Source organism: Ascidiella aspersa, chromosome 7 (genome assembly GCF_963924565.1).
Source record: "Ascidiella aspersa chromosome 7, kaAscAspe10.2, whole genome shotgun sequence".
In the NCBI taxonomy this organism is placed as follows: domain Eukaryota; kingdom Metazoa; phylum Chordata; class Ascidiacea; order Phlebobranchia; family Ascidiidae; genus Ascidiella; species Ascidiella aspersa.
The window spans coordinates 11,024,258-11,040,385 of record NC_139453.1 but is presented as its reverse complement, the minus strand read 5'-3'; the positions used below and the strand labels follow the sequence as shown (position 1 = coordinate 11,040,385).

The 16,128-nt window shown below is 38.6% G+C and overlaps 1 protein-coding gene across 1 annotated transcript; it reads left to right on the top strand.

Annotated features, from left to right (window-relative positions):
- Nucleotides 1-763: 763 nt before the first annotated feature.
- Nucleotides 764-15,899, top strand: LOC146137768 (dehydrogenase/reductase SDR family member 12-like). Its single transcript, XM_083393976.1, has 6 exons — nt 764-884; nt 3,198-3,414; nt 6,361-6,609; nt 13,250-13,366; nt 14,520-14,739; nt 15,562-15,899. The coding sequence occupies exons 1-6, from the start codon at nt 829-831 to the stop codon at nt 15,687-15,689; spliced, it is 987 nt and encodes a 328-aa protein (XP_083250102.1). The 5' UTR covers nt 764-828; the 3' UTR covers nt 15,690-15,899.
- Nucleotides 15,900-16,128: the final 229 nt, after the last annotated feature.

The window sequence follows — 16,128 nt, the reverse complement described above, 5'->3', positions numbered from 1 at the left end:
GTGTTTTTTGTTAAATGCAGAAAGCAGGTTATAGTTGTTTTACGTCATGGACCCAACAGTTTTCATTGCTGTTTTTAATTTGTGTATTAGCGTCAAGTGGTTAAGTCCAAACAACACTAAACCAGCCTTATTAAGTTAGAGAGGTTCTACGAGCATTTACATTAGTCAAAAAAAAAACCTGTCGTTTTCCTTTTGATTGGGCAAAATAACCTAAATTTGGGAGCCGAAGATTTGATGCTACCACTAAGACATTATATATTCTGACGTTTTCTTTTACGGAAGGGCGCAAACAATCCTGAACAGCATTCGAAAGTAGTTTATGAACACTTGCCTTTGTTTGAGTTGCGCAAAAGAAAAACGGTAACTGCGCGCATATTTTACCAAAGGTAACCTCAAACATTTACAGGCCTAATTTAGCTTGGCCGATTTTCACGATCTTCTCAACTAGTTACAAATATCTAAAGGCGTGGGTAATAGTTTGTAAAAAGTGAGTAATAATAATATTAATAATATAACAGTTAGTTAAATAACCTATTACTGGTATTTGACGTAATAATAAACCACAGCATTCGCATAGCGCCAGTTATAGATACTTCGTGTAACTATCCTTCGAAGAAAGTTACCAGAATAAAGTATATGCCGATTAAACTAGTAACGCGACCAACTCCCTATTTTTAGAGCAGAAATTAAATGTACGTGTCTGCGATGCTTTTGCTTAATTAAAATATATTCAGTGTTGTAACTCTTTTGATTTCGATATTACAGGAATACAGGTATTTAAGTGTTTGTTGATATTAGTGAACTAATATCGACACTGCCAAACCCGCAATGGACGGCTACAGAAAGCTAATGCTCTTTTCGAAAGGTCTTCTTTACGACACTACGTAAGTAACTGGATACATATTAGCTAAAAAAACTGTCAACGGCCTTACAAATAAGAAATATACATGTAGGCGGCAGACAATACTTGATTTCAAAAACAAAATTCCTAATCTTTACGCTGGGAATTTTGTTGTCTGCGATTTGTTGTGCTACTAAAAAACGTTATGTTACAGGTTATAATTAAAAATAAGTTTTACAAAGAAGTCGTGCGAAACGTTTTCAACTCCTAACCATCACAGTTCTCGCGAACCATTTCATTTAGTCCGTAAACAGTAGGGCCTGTAGTTAAAGCCAAGCCACCCAAATTCGAACAACTGTTTGTTTAGTGTAAGATTGCAAAGCAGCAGGTAGATCGTTACAGCTTTGGCGTCAAAGTCGATTTGTTACGTTACAATTTTCGTGGAAACCCCGTATAATACATCACTGTGGTTCAGTCAGTGAAAAAAAAACAATCTCGGAGTTTTCGGAACACGAAGCCAAACGTTATTTGTAATCAAACCAAAACACTTCTCAATAAAGCGTATCAGACAAGTTCACCTTTTTTTGACTCGGGACCGTTGGGGAAAAATTTCCAACCAATAAAGTTTTGGGAAATCTACTATTTTTGTGAGAAAAGTACTGGACGCTAGGACAGTAAAAGCAACGGTAACTGGGGTAAAATTGGCATAGAATAAGGGTTAGAAGAGATACCCCATCACTGCTTTCTAGAAATACTGGATTTTGGTTAGAAACCAAGGCATAAATTAAAAGCTGAGCCTTGCCTATTTGGAAATGTTCATGGAAAATAGCCTGTTAGTGCGTTTTGATTTTTTAAAGTTTTTTTTTTTTTTAATTTTTTTTAAAGGTCGTACGTTACTTGCTGTTTCTATCAGTTGTCCCCTATACGGAAATCAAATTACACTTTAATTTAAATATGTGATTTTTTTTCATTGCGGTTAATTATATAGACATATATCGCTATGCCATGGTTTTCGATATAATGCTACTGAAACGACCTTGAATTTTAATCTGGAATTTCGCTTCTTTTTTATTTTTGGCGTGTACTAGAAAACATGTTTAAGTGCGTCAAATTAGCAATCATACGTAACGAATTAACCGAGCCACTGATGGGGTGGGGAAACACCTGATGACGCTACAAGCTGACAGAAAAGTGAAAAAAATGCAACGTCACGAAAATAACAGCAGTAGGAATAGCTGATTAGTAAATCATGCTTGTCAAATCCTGTAACTACCGCCTTCGAATTTTTTAGTATCCCATCAGTTATAAGAGTGTGTAATGTTTATTTGCCATCGAACAAACATAAATATGCATAAACGGAGGATGCCTATTACGCTGTAAAGGGTCGTTTAAGAATTTTAGACAAGATCTGGCATACTTGGCGAACCCTAACTTCGGCAATTTACTGATCCCCCGTATACCTGATGCATATTTGTCACTGCTCGCTTTGTTATCTTACCCATACGGTCAAGGTCTAAGTGCCTTTCGCTGTAAAATAGGGTTCGAAATTCGACGGGAGTTTGTTTTATCTTCAGGTGCGGTTTTGCTCGTTTGACGCCAATGAGGGGCTTGCACGCAGGCCTGGCGTTTTTAGGGGTGACCATAACCTCGTATCTAAAAAAAACTTTGCCAAACACAATGTCTAGGAATCGAAGTTTTCTTGGTTTAGAAGTCTCATCAGGCCTCAAAACGCGCATATCTTTCGGCGAATAGCGTCAGAACGATCGAAAGAAAAAATATCCACGGCCGACATTAGCTTTTCAGTTTCGTGGCCTTGAAATGCTAAGGACTTTCCCTAAAGACTTTGTGAAAGTTTTTTGTGGTTGTGAAAGAAAGTTTTTTGTGGTTGTGCATCTTAACGTCCTGTTTTCTTGTATGTTGTTTTTAAATGCGTTTTTGAAATCGACTAGCTATGTTCGTGCGTTAAATTTAGAGACAATTAACTGTAACCAGTCGGTATAGTGTAAGTATTGAGTAATGTAAACACCTTGTTGATTCAGAAAATCAGAAAACCTTTTATTGAATTGTTTCACGAAAAAAATAAACCTATAATATATTAGGTAAATTACGTCGATACGTTCAACCTGTTGTCTAACCATATAGTCTCTTTATACCGTTATATTATACTATTTAATTTTTTTTTTGTTAATGTTGGAATCAAAACCCTGAGTTGCATGGCTAAATATCGACAACAATACGGTATCGGGTACCGATATTAGTCTGGTATCGGTCGATTACCGAACTGGGTCCGATTCGACATTATCGGACATCCCAGTATCGAAGATTCCCAACTTTTACCAGTTCCTTTTTCTTGCAGCAACAGTTACGCTTCGGCGGCCAAGAGTTTCGCCAACGACGCGCTGGACGTTGACGTCACCGGTCACGTGTTCATGATCACGGGTGCCAACAGCGGGATCGGTTTCGCTACAGCGAAAGAGGTGGCTGCGCGCGGCGGCGAAGTGCACATGGTTTGTCGCAACGAGGAACGCGGCACCAAGGCGCGGAACGCAATCGCGGCCGAAACCGGAAACGAGGTAGAAAATAAAAAAATATTTCCACTTACCCCCCGATTGGTAACGCTGTAAATAATAATGTTTTTTGGAAAACGTAAACAATTGTACTCTTCTTATTGATACCCGGTCAATTTTTATCTGGGTTCGTAATGTCGTTGGAATATTTTTCCATCTCATTAGAATCAGTTCGAATAAAACACTGTTAATCGGTATATTTTTAAAATTGTTTTTTATAAAAAATGGTAAAATTTGAGAAAAATTTCCACTTTATTTTGACACCCGGTTTATTTACTTCAGTGTGGATATAAGCGCGTGGTATTGAATTAGAAAACGAAAAGATTTTCTTTAAATTATAATCGAAAGATTTTCTTTAAATTATTTTAAACTTTTTATGCCGCTAAACTTCGGCCAATTTTCCTCATACCTATTTCAATACGTCAATATCTTTGTTTCCAATACCAGCAGGACTGGCGACCAATATTTTTTATTTATTTGGCCTACTTGTGAAATTGGTTGAACAGTTGGAACCAAAATACTTATGGCCCCGTGGATTGCATCATTTTTTTTTTCATTTTCCATTTTTCATTAATTTCCGACCTTCTGAAAACTCGTGACATATCATCATCAAGCCATTACCTCCAAAAAATAAAGAATGTTATTTAGTGCTGTTCGCAGCAGAGGCAAGTTAACATTTAACGTTACACACGTTTTTGTGCCTATTTGCACCCTTCGTTCGTTTGAACAACCGGCACTAGGGCATGGTTTTACCCCACTTGCTGTCACAGGACTTGGCAAATTTGTTTACCCAAACCGTGCAAACAACAAACAACATCCACAGTGGAGACCGGTTTGCAAAAAACGCTTTCAAGTCAGTCGGGTGCTGCTTTACACCAAGTTTCCGTGCAAAAACGAAACAAAAACAAGTAGAAACAAAAACCGGACTGCGAAAAACTGGCCTGTTATCGCTTTACCTTGATATAATCCCACATAGAACGCCGTCAGTCAACAGCAATGAACCGCTTTTGCAGTCGGCTTCACAGTCGGCGTCAAGTCACTTTTTCTTCCTATTGGTGACACTAGATAAGTCGCTTAGACGGGCAAGTCGCATTCCTGTAAGTTATTAGCCGAACCCTAAAATGTGCCTACAGAAGCTCTTTGCCACGGTTGGTGGACTTCTGTGCGCACATCAAACGCGGGGATTTGGTCCTGACGCCTTCATTTTCGTTAAACTTGTCGCCGAGAGTGTTCGCGCTGTTGACACAGCAGCGCTTTACCGCGTGCTACTGAATTTAACAGTTTCGTGAAACCAATTTAGAACAAGAATTTGCCAGGAATGCGGTTGAATGCGCTATACGTTCTTTATTAGGTTCAAACCAAAATGCGGTATCTTGAAACACTTGTTTTAAACCAGTATTTTTGTTTCTATGATTATTTTTTTTTGTTGAAGAAACAACCCGTCAAAAAATGGGATATACGTTTTAATCAAACATTACATTTTAATGTTAGCCGTAATCGCCTGATGTTTCCATATAGTGATACCGAGTATATAAAATGAATAACCACCTAACAAAACTTGCCTTTTACTATTTTGGCTGCGGAACGGACATAATTTTTATTTGCACGGTGTTGCTTTCGAAGCGCATCCATTGCAGGATGATTGAATTTATCTCCAATTTAAGGTCATGCATTTACAGGTGTTTACTCAACCTTCAAATATGTAAAATGTCACGAACTAGTCGAACGGTGGTGTAACGTACTTTTGCAACTTGTGTTAACGCCAAAAATTCTGCAAGGCAAATGCTGCAAGGTTTAATGCAAAAACAGCCAATTAGCATTTCCCTCCGCTTAAAGTAGCCGAAGGCATTGAGAAAAATTAACTTGTGTTCAAATTACTCATAACATTTCTAACTTTAGTCTGTTTACTTATTAGGTTTTGTTACATAATCGCACAGCTAAGGTTTCAGGCGTGACTGTATCCACTTGACCTTAGGGTGGTCTCAGTCGGCAAATACCACCACAACAAACTACGTCAACGATCCACAAAGAGCAGTGCTTTATGTAACGCCATAGTTCGATATTTCAACCCGCTCGCAAGTTCAAATAAAAATAATCTGTGGTTTTAAGCGAGAAGACCTAAACGATTTTCGATACGCGAAACATTACTTTACACGTCCTTTTAAAGCTTAAATGCTTTTCTTCGAAACCAAAAAGGTAAACCGACTAAGATTAACTAAGTTCAATTACATATTGTGGACGCTCTAAACTGCTAGTTTGATTCGTAAACGACGTTATATTAAAGTTTCGAATTTCTAGTATGTATTTTTCCTCAAAGCGCTCACTATACTTTTTCTAAAAATGGGCTTCACAGCCCTTGGACAGCGCGAAACTATTTTAGGCGTGTCGTCATTTAAGATCATTAAATAATTTTTGGTTTCGATTTGCAGAAAATCCACAAACATTTCCAAAACCCGATGCCAAGAATGTTTCCCTTCAACTAGGGGTTCTTAAACCTTTGGCTTTGCGTTGAACACGGTCCGAATGAAATTTGTAGATGTGACGTCATAAAACAAGTAGTCTAAGGAAACATGCTGTTTTCGGTTCAACAAATGTGAAACAGAAATGAAGGCTTAACACATTTAGGAAAAAGGCGCTTAAGCTTTTTTTTCAATTAAACCCTTTTATTTTGAAATCGTCATTCAATATTTAGAATTATACATAATATTTCAATTTGGATTCATTGGACCCCGGAAAATAAGTCCCCGTAGCCCCAAGGAGTCCATGGACCTGCCCTAAACAGAATTTTATCTTAAATTCCGAGTATAAAATAAAAAAACACCTTTTTTTGATAAAAATAAGAGAAAAATACTCAAATCTCCACACATTCCCGCTTTCGTGATTTAGAAATTAAAACGTCGAAAAAATAACAAATAAAAAACTAACCCAAGATTCCCGCCTTTTGTTCCTCAGAAAGTCCACCTCCACGTGCTCGATATGTCGCGGGCGCGCGAGGTCGCCGATTTCGCTCGCCGTTTCGCCGACACCCACCAGCAGCTAGACGTTCTGGTCAATAACGCCGGTGAGATGATTCTCGAGCTGGAGCGGACCCAAGATGGCGACGGACGCGAGGCCACCTTTGCCACCAACTCTCTGGGGCCCTATCTGCTCACCCAGGGACTGCTGCCGCTGATCAAACGCAGCACCAGAAAGCCGCGCGTGGTAGGTATTGTTTATGGATATAGGAACAAACTGAATAAGGAACGATGCTGCGTGTTATTCTTTAAGTTTTTTTGGGGGGAAAGAAGTCGTTGAGAACTGCGGTTCTTAAACGAACTGGGTAATCTATGATGGCGTACGTGTGGCGTTCGGGTGAAATATAGAAACAAACGTTTTAAGAAACTCTCCATGATGACGCGCATCGTCTTCCGTTTTTTTGTTTTGTTTGGGAAAGGGTCCGTTAAGAGAACTGCGTTATTTAACTGTGGGTAATTTGTGATGGTATACGATGTCGCAGGGGTGTGCAACCTGCGGACATATGTCAAATGTGGAAACAGATGTTTTAAGGAACGCTCAACGATGTTGCGTGTCACCTTTTCGTTGTTTTTTGTTTTGTTTGGAAAGGGTTCGTTAAGAGAACTGCGTTATTTAACTGTGGGTAATTTGTGATGGTATACGATGTCACAGGGGTGTGCAACCTGCGGCCACAGGCCAAATGTAGAAACAAAGTTTTAAGGAACGCTCAACGATGTTGCGTGTCACCTTTTCGTTGTTTTTTGTTTTGTTTGGAAAGGGTTCGTTAAGAGAACTGCGTTATTTAACTGTGGGTAATTTGTGATGGTATACGATGTCACAGGGGTGTGCAACCTGCGGCCACAGGCCAAATGTAGAAACAAAGTTTTAAGGAATGCTTCACGATGTTGCGCGTCATCCCTTCGTTGTTTTTGTTTTGTTTGGGAAAGGGTCCGTTAAGAGAACTGCGTTATTTAACTGTGGGTAATTTGTGATGGTATACGATCTCGCAGGGGTGGGCAACCTGCGGCCACAGGCCAAATGTAGAAACAAAGTTTTAAGGAATGCTTCACGATGTTAAGTGTCATCCTTCCGTTGTTTTTGTTTTGTTAGGGAGGTGGGTCCGCTTTAAAGAACTGTGGTTATTTAACTGTGGGTAATTTGTGATTGTATACGATGTCGCAGGGGTGGGCAACCTGCGGCCACAGGCCAAATGTAGAAACAAAGTTTTAAGGAACGCTTAACGATGTTGCGTGTCACCTTTTCGTTGTTTTTTGTTTTGTTTGGGAAAGGGTCCGTTAAGAGAACTGCGTTATTTAACTGTGGGTAATTTGTGATGGTATACGATGTCGCAGGGGTGGGCAACCTTCGGCCACAGGCCAAATGTAGAAACAAAAGTTTTAAGGAACCCTTCACGATGTTGCGTATCATCCTCATGACTTTTTTGGCGGAATTCGTTTAAATCTGAGGTTTTCAAACTATAGGTAATTTCAAAGGATACATATACGCTGTCGAATTACAACAGATGTTTTCAAACTTTTTCAGCTTATATGGAAAACTGCAAAATAGCCAATTCACATACATTGTCGCAAACAATATCTAACATTCAGTTACACTTTGAAGTACTGCGGGTCAGTGAAACGATTTGGTTTTAAAATAGAAAGGGCTCAGTTCTGGGCCAATGAAGCGACTCACATTTCGGTAACTGGACATGTTCCACCGTATACTACCACTTTCAAAGCAATCATTCAATTAGGTTTGCTGACGTGAGACTTAAAAGGCTCACGGGGCTTGTGTTCGACCGCAGAACGTATTTAGCTGACGGCTTGCTTTGTTTTACCAAATCAATGTTAAAAGCGTCGTGTTTGCAGTTTTATTTGGTAAAAAACTGCAAAATTTGCCTGGTACGTTGCCAGAGTATGATAACCCGTAATTGTTATACGACCCGGGCCTATTTTTGGCTGATTCAAGTGTTTAAACTATTTTATTACATCGCTTACAATTCAACCAATAACAAAGTAGAATTGCTTTGAATGTGACAAATAAGTTTGGATATGTTAGGTAAAAAAATTTTTACTTTAGGTAAAAAATTGTAAACTGACTGAATAAATTTTTTTAAAGTGACTGAGTAAGAGGTATTTTTAAACTAGATTGCAAATCAATTCTGTGTAAAATAAAATATTTTCATTCCTCTTTTTGCTATAAATAGAAGAAAGAACATTTTCCGGTCTTTCAGTACAAATTCGCATGCCTAATTTCTAATCGCTGAAAATAAATAAATTCTCCATCTACTAAATTGCCGCGATCGGTAGTAATCTGTCTAAAAATAGAAAATTTAGCACGAATTGGAAGCCACTATAAAATCCATTATCTCCCACCAAATAAAAATGCCGCAAATTAGCCCCGCGCGAACTCACGCAACGTTAGACCGCCGGGCGGTTACTAATTTCGTGTTGCGCGAAATACCTCATGTTGAGCGTTATTTATTGCGGGGAATTCCCATCGGGCGAGACGTGAACGACGTTGTGATTAGCTCGAAAAGTTTTCGAGAAATGGCTTTGGGCTGGTGTTTTTTGCCGTCTGTTTACGCGTTGGGCTTCTTACGCGCAGACAACCTTCGGCGATGAAAAGTTGCCTTTCTCGATTTTGCAAAGGAACAAAGTTGCTTCACCGGTTCAAAGCTTCTCGAAAAAGCTTTCTCGAAAAGGCTTGACTGTGGATAAATTTATAACCCGGCATTACAGTTGCCCTAATATAGCCCCGTGAATAGGGTTGTAAAATTCCCGGGAATTTTCAGAGCAGAAACTTTCCATGGAAATTTTGGGAATTAGCGGGAATTTTGGGAAATTTTCGGAAACTTTTAAAACAATCTTAATTTGATATTGAAACAGGAAAATAATGGTCTTATACTGTTTAGATTAAAAGTACTATGTATAACTAAAAAAAAGGGGCGCGCCCAACTAGGGTTTTTTTTTTGCTGATACAACTTGTGGTGCCTTAACATACTTCACTACCCTTTTGGCTTTCTTGGACAATGTTTTTGCAGTTTGTAACTGCATTATGCCATCAAGAAGGAGGTTCATTCCGTGAGCTGCACAGCCAATGAGTCATTTGATTATTGTCCACGCAGCCTTCATATTGGCAGCATTGTCAGTAATCACTGCAAATACCTTGTGGGGACCAATTGTCTTGATGACGGTTTTCAGCTCTTCTGAAATGTATTTGCTGGTATGTCACTGATCTTTTGAATCAGTGCTTTTTAAGAACACTGGATGTGGTGTGGAGACAATGTAGTTAATAATCCCTTCACCACGAATGTTAGACCATCCATCGGATATCACTGCTACACAGTCCGCATTTTGTATTGTCTCAGCTACCTTATTATGAACACGGTTATACTCTGCTTCTAATAAATGTGTGCTCAATGCATATCTAGGAGGCGAATATGCTGGGCGGATAGCAGTAAAAAATCGTTTCCAGTACACATTTGATGTCAGCATAAGTGGTGACCCTGATGCATATATTGCTTGTGCTAAGCTTTCATCTGCGGCCTGTTTTACACTGGTACTCATGGAATCTATGTGGAAACTTTCACTCAAGGATCGCGTTGCAGCAAATGACTTGGTACCACTAGCAGGAGAAGAATCAGAAAATGCCGTAGCCGGACTAGTCGATACTGATGACATGCCCGATGTAGATGCACCATCAGACAGAAGCGTTTGGGTGTTCATCCTTTTATTCAAGTTCTTTGGAAACTTGTCACATTTGTCCAAATGTTTCTGCTGTTTAGTGGCGTTTTTAACATATAGCTGTGAGCAATATTTGCACATATATGGAACTTTCCCATCCTTTTTCACAATGGAAAAATGCTTATAAACAGTAGAGGGTACACATGGCATTTCAAAAGCACTAGGGAACAGAGCGCACACAATCTAACAGCTTAATTATTTATACTGACTGCCAACTACTACACATAGTATGCTAAAGTAAAAGAAAAGTGAAACCATCCTATCCACATGGGTTGCATACTCTTTAGCACAAAAACGACACTGCGCTTCAACTTTGCTGCCCTCTTTTAATTGTGTTGTAAAATTTACAAATAAAAGTCTTTGCTCACCCATAAGTTTAGCAATGATAAATTCTATACAGATAAAAAAATTATAAATGCTCAGCATAATCAATAAGTTGCAAGCATATTTCCTGGTAAAAATTTACTCCTAAGCTACTGACAAAAGGTGGCTGCACTACAAAGCTGAGTTTAAATCAAACCTGAACTGCAAAATCAATTATTCTATTACTTCCATTTTTTTTATGACAAACACAATTCATCGTATACCATTGTGATGTCACAGTAAAAGAAAGCCAGTGAGTTTATACTGTGTGGTGTAACTCCTAAAGTAGAAAAACAGACTGAAAGACTTAAAAAAGATGAAATAAATTTATTCTAAACTAAACAAAATAAATCTACTTTTGCTATTACAAACACTTACTGTGGTACCGGTATTACCACAGCACACATGTTTGCATTAGCTAAACCCTCTGATTTTATGTTTAAATTCTTTAAAAAAGTTACACTTAAGATTATTAAAAACCTAATCACAAAACAACCCTCGATAAAATTTTCAACATTTGCTTCCGAAGTATTTGACCGGTTAAATAAAGTGCGGTCAATTTGACTGTATTTGACCGGTCAATTGACAGGCTTGCCAACCCTAATAAATATGACTAAGCCTGATTCTTAATTACCACCAAATTAGTGTTTATAATTAAAAGAAATGCTATGATAGGTTTTTAATATTTTTGTCTGGTTGATGAAATATTTAACAAATGTTTTAAACATAACATTTGCCAAATTTGAAAATTCCCAATATTCCCGGGTCCTTCAAAATTCCCGGAAAGTTTCCAGGAAAGTTTCCAAAATTCCCGGAAATTTTCCACCCCTTTACAACCCTACCCGTGGAGCTTGCGTTTGTTACTTTTGCGTTATTGTTGCGGTAACAATAACCCCAGAAACGAATTTTGTTGTGTAAACATATATTGTTTAAAGCTAAAGTGAAAACACGTTGTAACATGTTTATTCCCTAACTTTACTTTAAAAGGCCCTATTCAAAACATATAACAGGACCCCCGAAATAGTACATACCGGGTTATTTTATTTAACTGCTAAGTGTAGCTGATGGAGAGTTGTGCTCGCCGCCTTTTCACTCAGCGTGCTTTTTTAGAAATATATGAAAAAAATCGAAATTGCGTTTGTTTCTCAAACCCTTTTGCCATTTATTCGACAACAAAGTTGACCCTGCTGAACTAAACAGCATACCCCGTAACAAGCCGTAGGTGCTTTTAGTAATACTGATGGGTTAATATTGTATTACTCGTTTTGCTAATGTTGAGGTTGAACTAAAGCCTTAATGTTGTTTGATTTCATACCAGTGTTTTATGTAAATGGATTGTCACCATTTACCCCTGAATCCAATTTTAGCGCTCCCCGCCGCTCCAAACGTATACTGTACCGTGTTGGCCTGAGACTCTGAGACCTTTACCCTAACACTTTTAACTGTCTTTAGGATTTGGTGAATTTCACGACTGCTTAAGTTTTCATGTGGCTGTGCCCATACTGACCCGGGGATTTAAGGTTAAAATCCTTTGATTGTCCGAATAGCGTCTTAGTTTACGATTTAACTGCGCATTAGGAGAGCGAGGTCCTTCTAAGGTGCCCAGCCGCAAAAGTGACCCTATACTCAAAAAATGTCTGATCTTGGTTTTACTCGATTTTTTAAACTTATAATTTTTTATGTTGCTATACGCGTCAGCGGAACAGTGATCGACAAGCAGAAACCTGCTGCCAATGGTTTTGGGTTCCATAAAGATATACGCCCTTTTATATATACATACTCAGGGGGGTTGACCAGTGGTTCTTAGCAAGTACGCCTTAAAGAATTCTGAAGTGTATCGCAAAACATATGTTATCTGGAAAAGTGACCCATCCGTATTAAGTAGTAATGATGATTTTCAAGGTATAATTGTATCGGATTGTGATGCAATACTAAATTGGGGTGGATATTAGGCTCATATATGTTTATTGTCTTCCGAATATATAAATGTTGCTATTTCTGTTCATATTGTGCCAGGCTAACGGGTCGCACATGTCAGACGTCGAAACTTTCCCTCCGAAGGCAATTATTTTTATTACGACAGAAAATTTTTTTCACGACGTAACTTTTAGAGTTGTGCCAAATTGGATTACCAAACTGTGAATTTTGCGACGACACAATTTCGAGCACCATACGCTTTGAACGAGCATTGGCTTATCGGTGTCTTGACGTGCGGCGATTTGACCTTGGAAAAGCACCAGGTTGCACCATAGGTCGTGCTGACCAATGTTTACATTCTCATCAAATTTTTTGTTGATAGTTCTTTAGCGTCTGAACTCAATAACCGTGTTTGGTTTTGCCTAAAGTGACGAACGGCCGTCTAAAAATGCGTCTAAACGTCGCTCCTCATTTACATGTAGGATCTGTGTCCGGAAAATCTTAAATCATTTTTCATGGATTTAAGTATTTTACTTATTCCTCGGCAGCGTTGCTCGTTTAGCGGTCCACCTGATTTGGTGCCATATTTACATTTATGCTGAGCTTTAGAAAAAAGCCCGATAATGCTCTAGGAAGTCGGTAAACAAATGTTATAACAACAAATGTGACGTATCGGACGACAAACTTGCCAACTGAATTATTAGAAAGCTTTTAAAAGCAATTTGCCCTATACTCGTTACAAAATTTGCTTAAGAAACGGCCTGGACAGACAGGTCATTGTTTTATCAGAAGTCCACTCTTAAACGCTTTATCCTTTTCAGGTCACCGTCACCTCGGCTGGGATGATGCTGCAGAAGGTCGACCACCAATACTTTGACGACATTGACAAGGAATCCTACGACGGCATAATGGCGTACGGCCAGTGCAAGAGACAAATGGTAGGTTCACATGGCACTTGAGAATGTTTCGGAAACATTGAAGTTCCTTTGCTTGACTGTTTGAATGCGAATCGTCTTACTTTAGGAGTGCGTCAAGCTTACGAGAGCAATTGAACTAGACTCGAGAACGCCGTATTTTATTACAACGTCTAATTTTGTAAATTACGATCGTTTACAATATATATATATATATATGTAAAAACATGCCAGTGTGTACAGTTGGAGATGTATAGTGCAGATCGGAATTTTCAATACATTACAAAACTTTCTGTCATTTTTGGAAGACAACGTTTTTTTGTTTGTTTTTTAAATACGCGAAGATGTGCATTAATCTCTATTTCATGACATAAACACCGGATTAAATAGAACATGTTAGCATATACGTCGGTTTTAGGGAACAGTAAGTAATGACATGTGTCTATCGTAATGGATTTATGACATGTGTCCATCGTGACTGTTGGGTGCATCAATAGTTTTGCCTATACTCAGAAAACTAACTGTAATAAAGCGCAAACGTGCGCATTTTTCTAAGACAACTCAAAATTTGGTGGATAATCGTCGCCATAACACTTACTCGACTAGTGGAAAATGGCGCGACACTCGCTAAATCTCCAACGTATTTTTGGCACGAAACAAAGTGTATATTGCGGTGTTGTAATAACTTAACTGCACTTAATTCAATGTTTTCAAATGACTTGACTTGACTTGACATAAGTCTTTTCGACAAAAGACTTGGTTTAAAATAAAGTGTTTGTATCAAACATTTTATAATATAAAATTGGGTATAGTTTATCTTAAATTTTACGCATAAAGCAATTCGCGTTCTATATGGCGCGTTTTGTGTTATGTTTTGGTTGAGTTATTTCTCCTAATCGGAATAGTTTACCAATTTTGATAATTAACGCTTAAATGTTCATGACAAGGACTTGATTTGTTTTAACTCTAACTTGACTTGGAGTTGACTTATGATTTATTCTAAATGACTTGACTAGGACTTGAAGTTATTTCAAAAATGACTTGACTTTGACTCAAGCAACTTCGAAATGACTTTTACAACTGTGGTCTATACTCTATAGTAAGGGGCCTGTTTTGGCCTGTTTTTTCAACGATTTCGTAGACAATTCACTCATATAACGCCTCTTCGCCGTTGCAGACTGTCCTCACTGAGCATTGGGCGGCCAACTACCCGGAGATACACTTCTCCTGCATGCACCCGGGCTGGGTGGACACGCCCGCTGCGCGCCGAGGCCTGGCCGAGTTCTACGACAAGATGAAGCACAAGTTTCGCAGCCCCGAGGAAGGCGCCGACACCGTGTTGTGGCTCTGCATAGCCGAGAAACCGCTGGCCGTTCGCAGCGGCGAGTACTTTCAAGGTGGGCGTAATGTTGTGGCAGTGGTGGATAGGGCTGCGGTGTCGAAAACGGTTTATTTGCCTTGATTTGAGATTCGGGTAAACTACTTGGAACTTCACGAGTCCCAAGTTCTTGATTGGTGTGCACTCACTCTATTTTGATAACTTTTAACATTAAATGTAGAATATAACCTTCTACACGAAGTACAATTATTGCGTCGTTGTCGCGCACTCCCAAAAATCCAAATTCTGCAAAATTATTTTTTGGCAACCGTTTCACAGTTGACTTAGGCCCTAACAACTTGTTTACAGAAATCGACTTTAAAACCCCCTTCGTATCGAACAATGTGCGAATCTTTTTATGTTGTAAATATGGTCATCCTTAAAAATTAAAGCATAGTCGATTAAACCTAATCAACCCAATTACATCTACTTTACTTTCATATCAAGAAAGAGAGCTTTCGCAATGTGACTTTAGTTTGACGTCACGATAGGACGTCGCTTTGTGACGTCATCATTGCCGAAAGTGTGCAATACTATCAATAAACACACCCGAGCAAATCCTTTGCCAATCTGCCATCCATAGTGGTTTTTGGCAACACAAACTTTTATATTTATTTATGGTATAAACCTATATGCTTGCATAAATTCGAATAAGTACTTACGTAGTTTTTAGTATAAGCATAAGTTGTAACATGTTTAACACAAAGTTGAAAATATCGCTCGATGCTTTCTGCAGGGTGCAGCAAAGAAAAGCCACCCTTTACGATTCGGTAACATAAGTGCCGAAATAGCTCGCTTGGAGCAACTTTCTAAATTTTAAAACAAATCTTTTCCATGCCAGACCGGGCCGTGGTAAGCAAACACCTGCCACTAGGCTGCACCACCGAGTCGAAGAGCCAGCGGCGGTCGTTCATCGATTTTATGCAAAAGCAGGCGAATGACGTCACGCAAAGGTCGCCAGCAGCATAAAAACATCAACAGATTTTGTTCATTACTTTTTGTTAAATTTCCGTCGTGCCTTTTGAAGGTAATGCTCGGTGAACTTGTTGTCGTAAAAACGCGAACCTAAAGGTTTTAGCTCCTTTTTATTTCTTGTTCGGTTATGTACCCTTACTTTTAAAACTCAAGTTTCTACAATATTTATTTCCTATTGTGTTGTAACTTAGTGACAGCATTTTTTTTTTACATTTTAGCTCTAAGACAAGACTTTTATATTCGAGAGGAGTTTTATATTGGTGGGGAATAGATATTGAAAATAACTTAACTAACGGGATTTAATTTCTTTCTGCCAACGCCTAAAACTTAGTACGTTGGTTTAAAGCTTGTGCTACTCAGATTTGCTTATTTAATAATCAGGTTAAACTAATTTATAGTCTCAACAACAACAAAAAAATGAATATATTTTTTA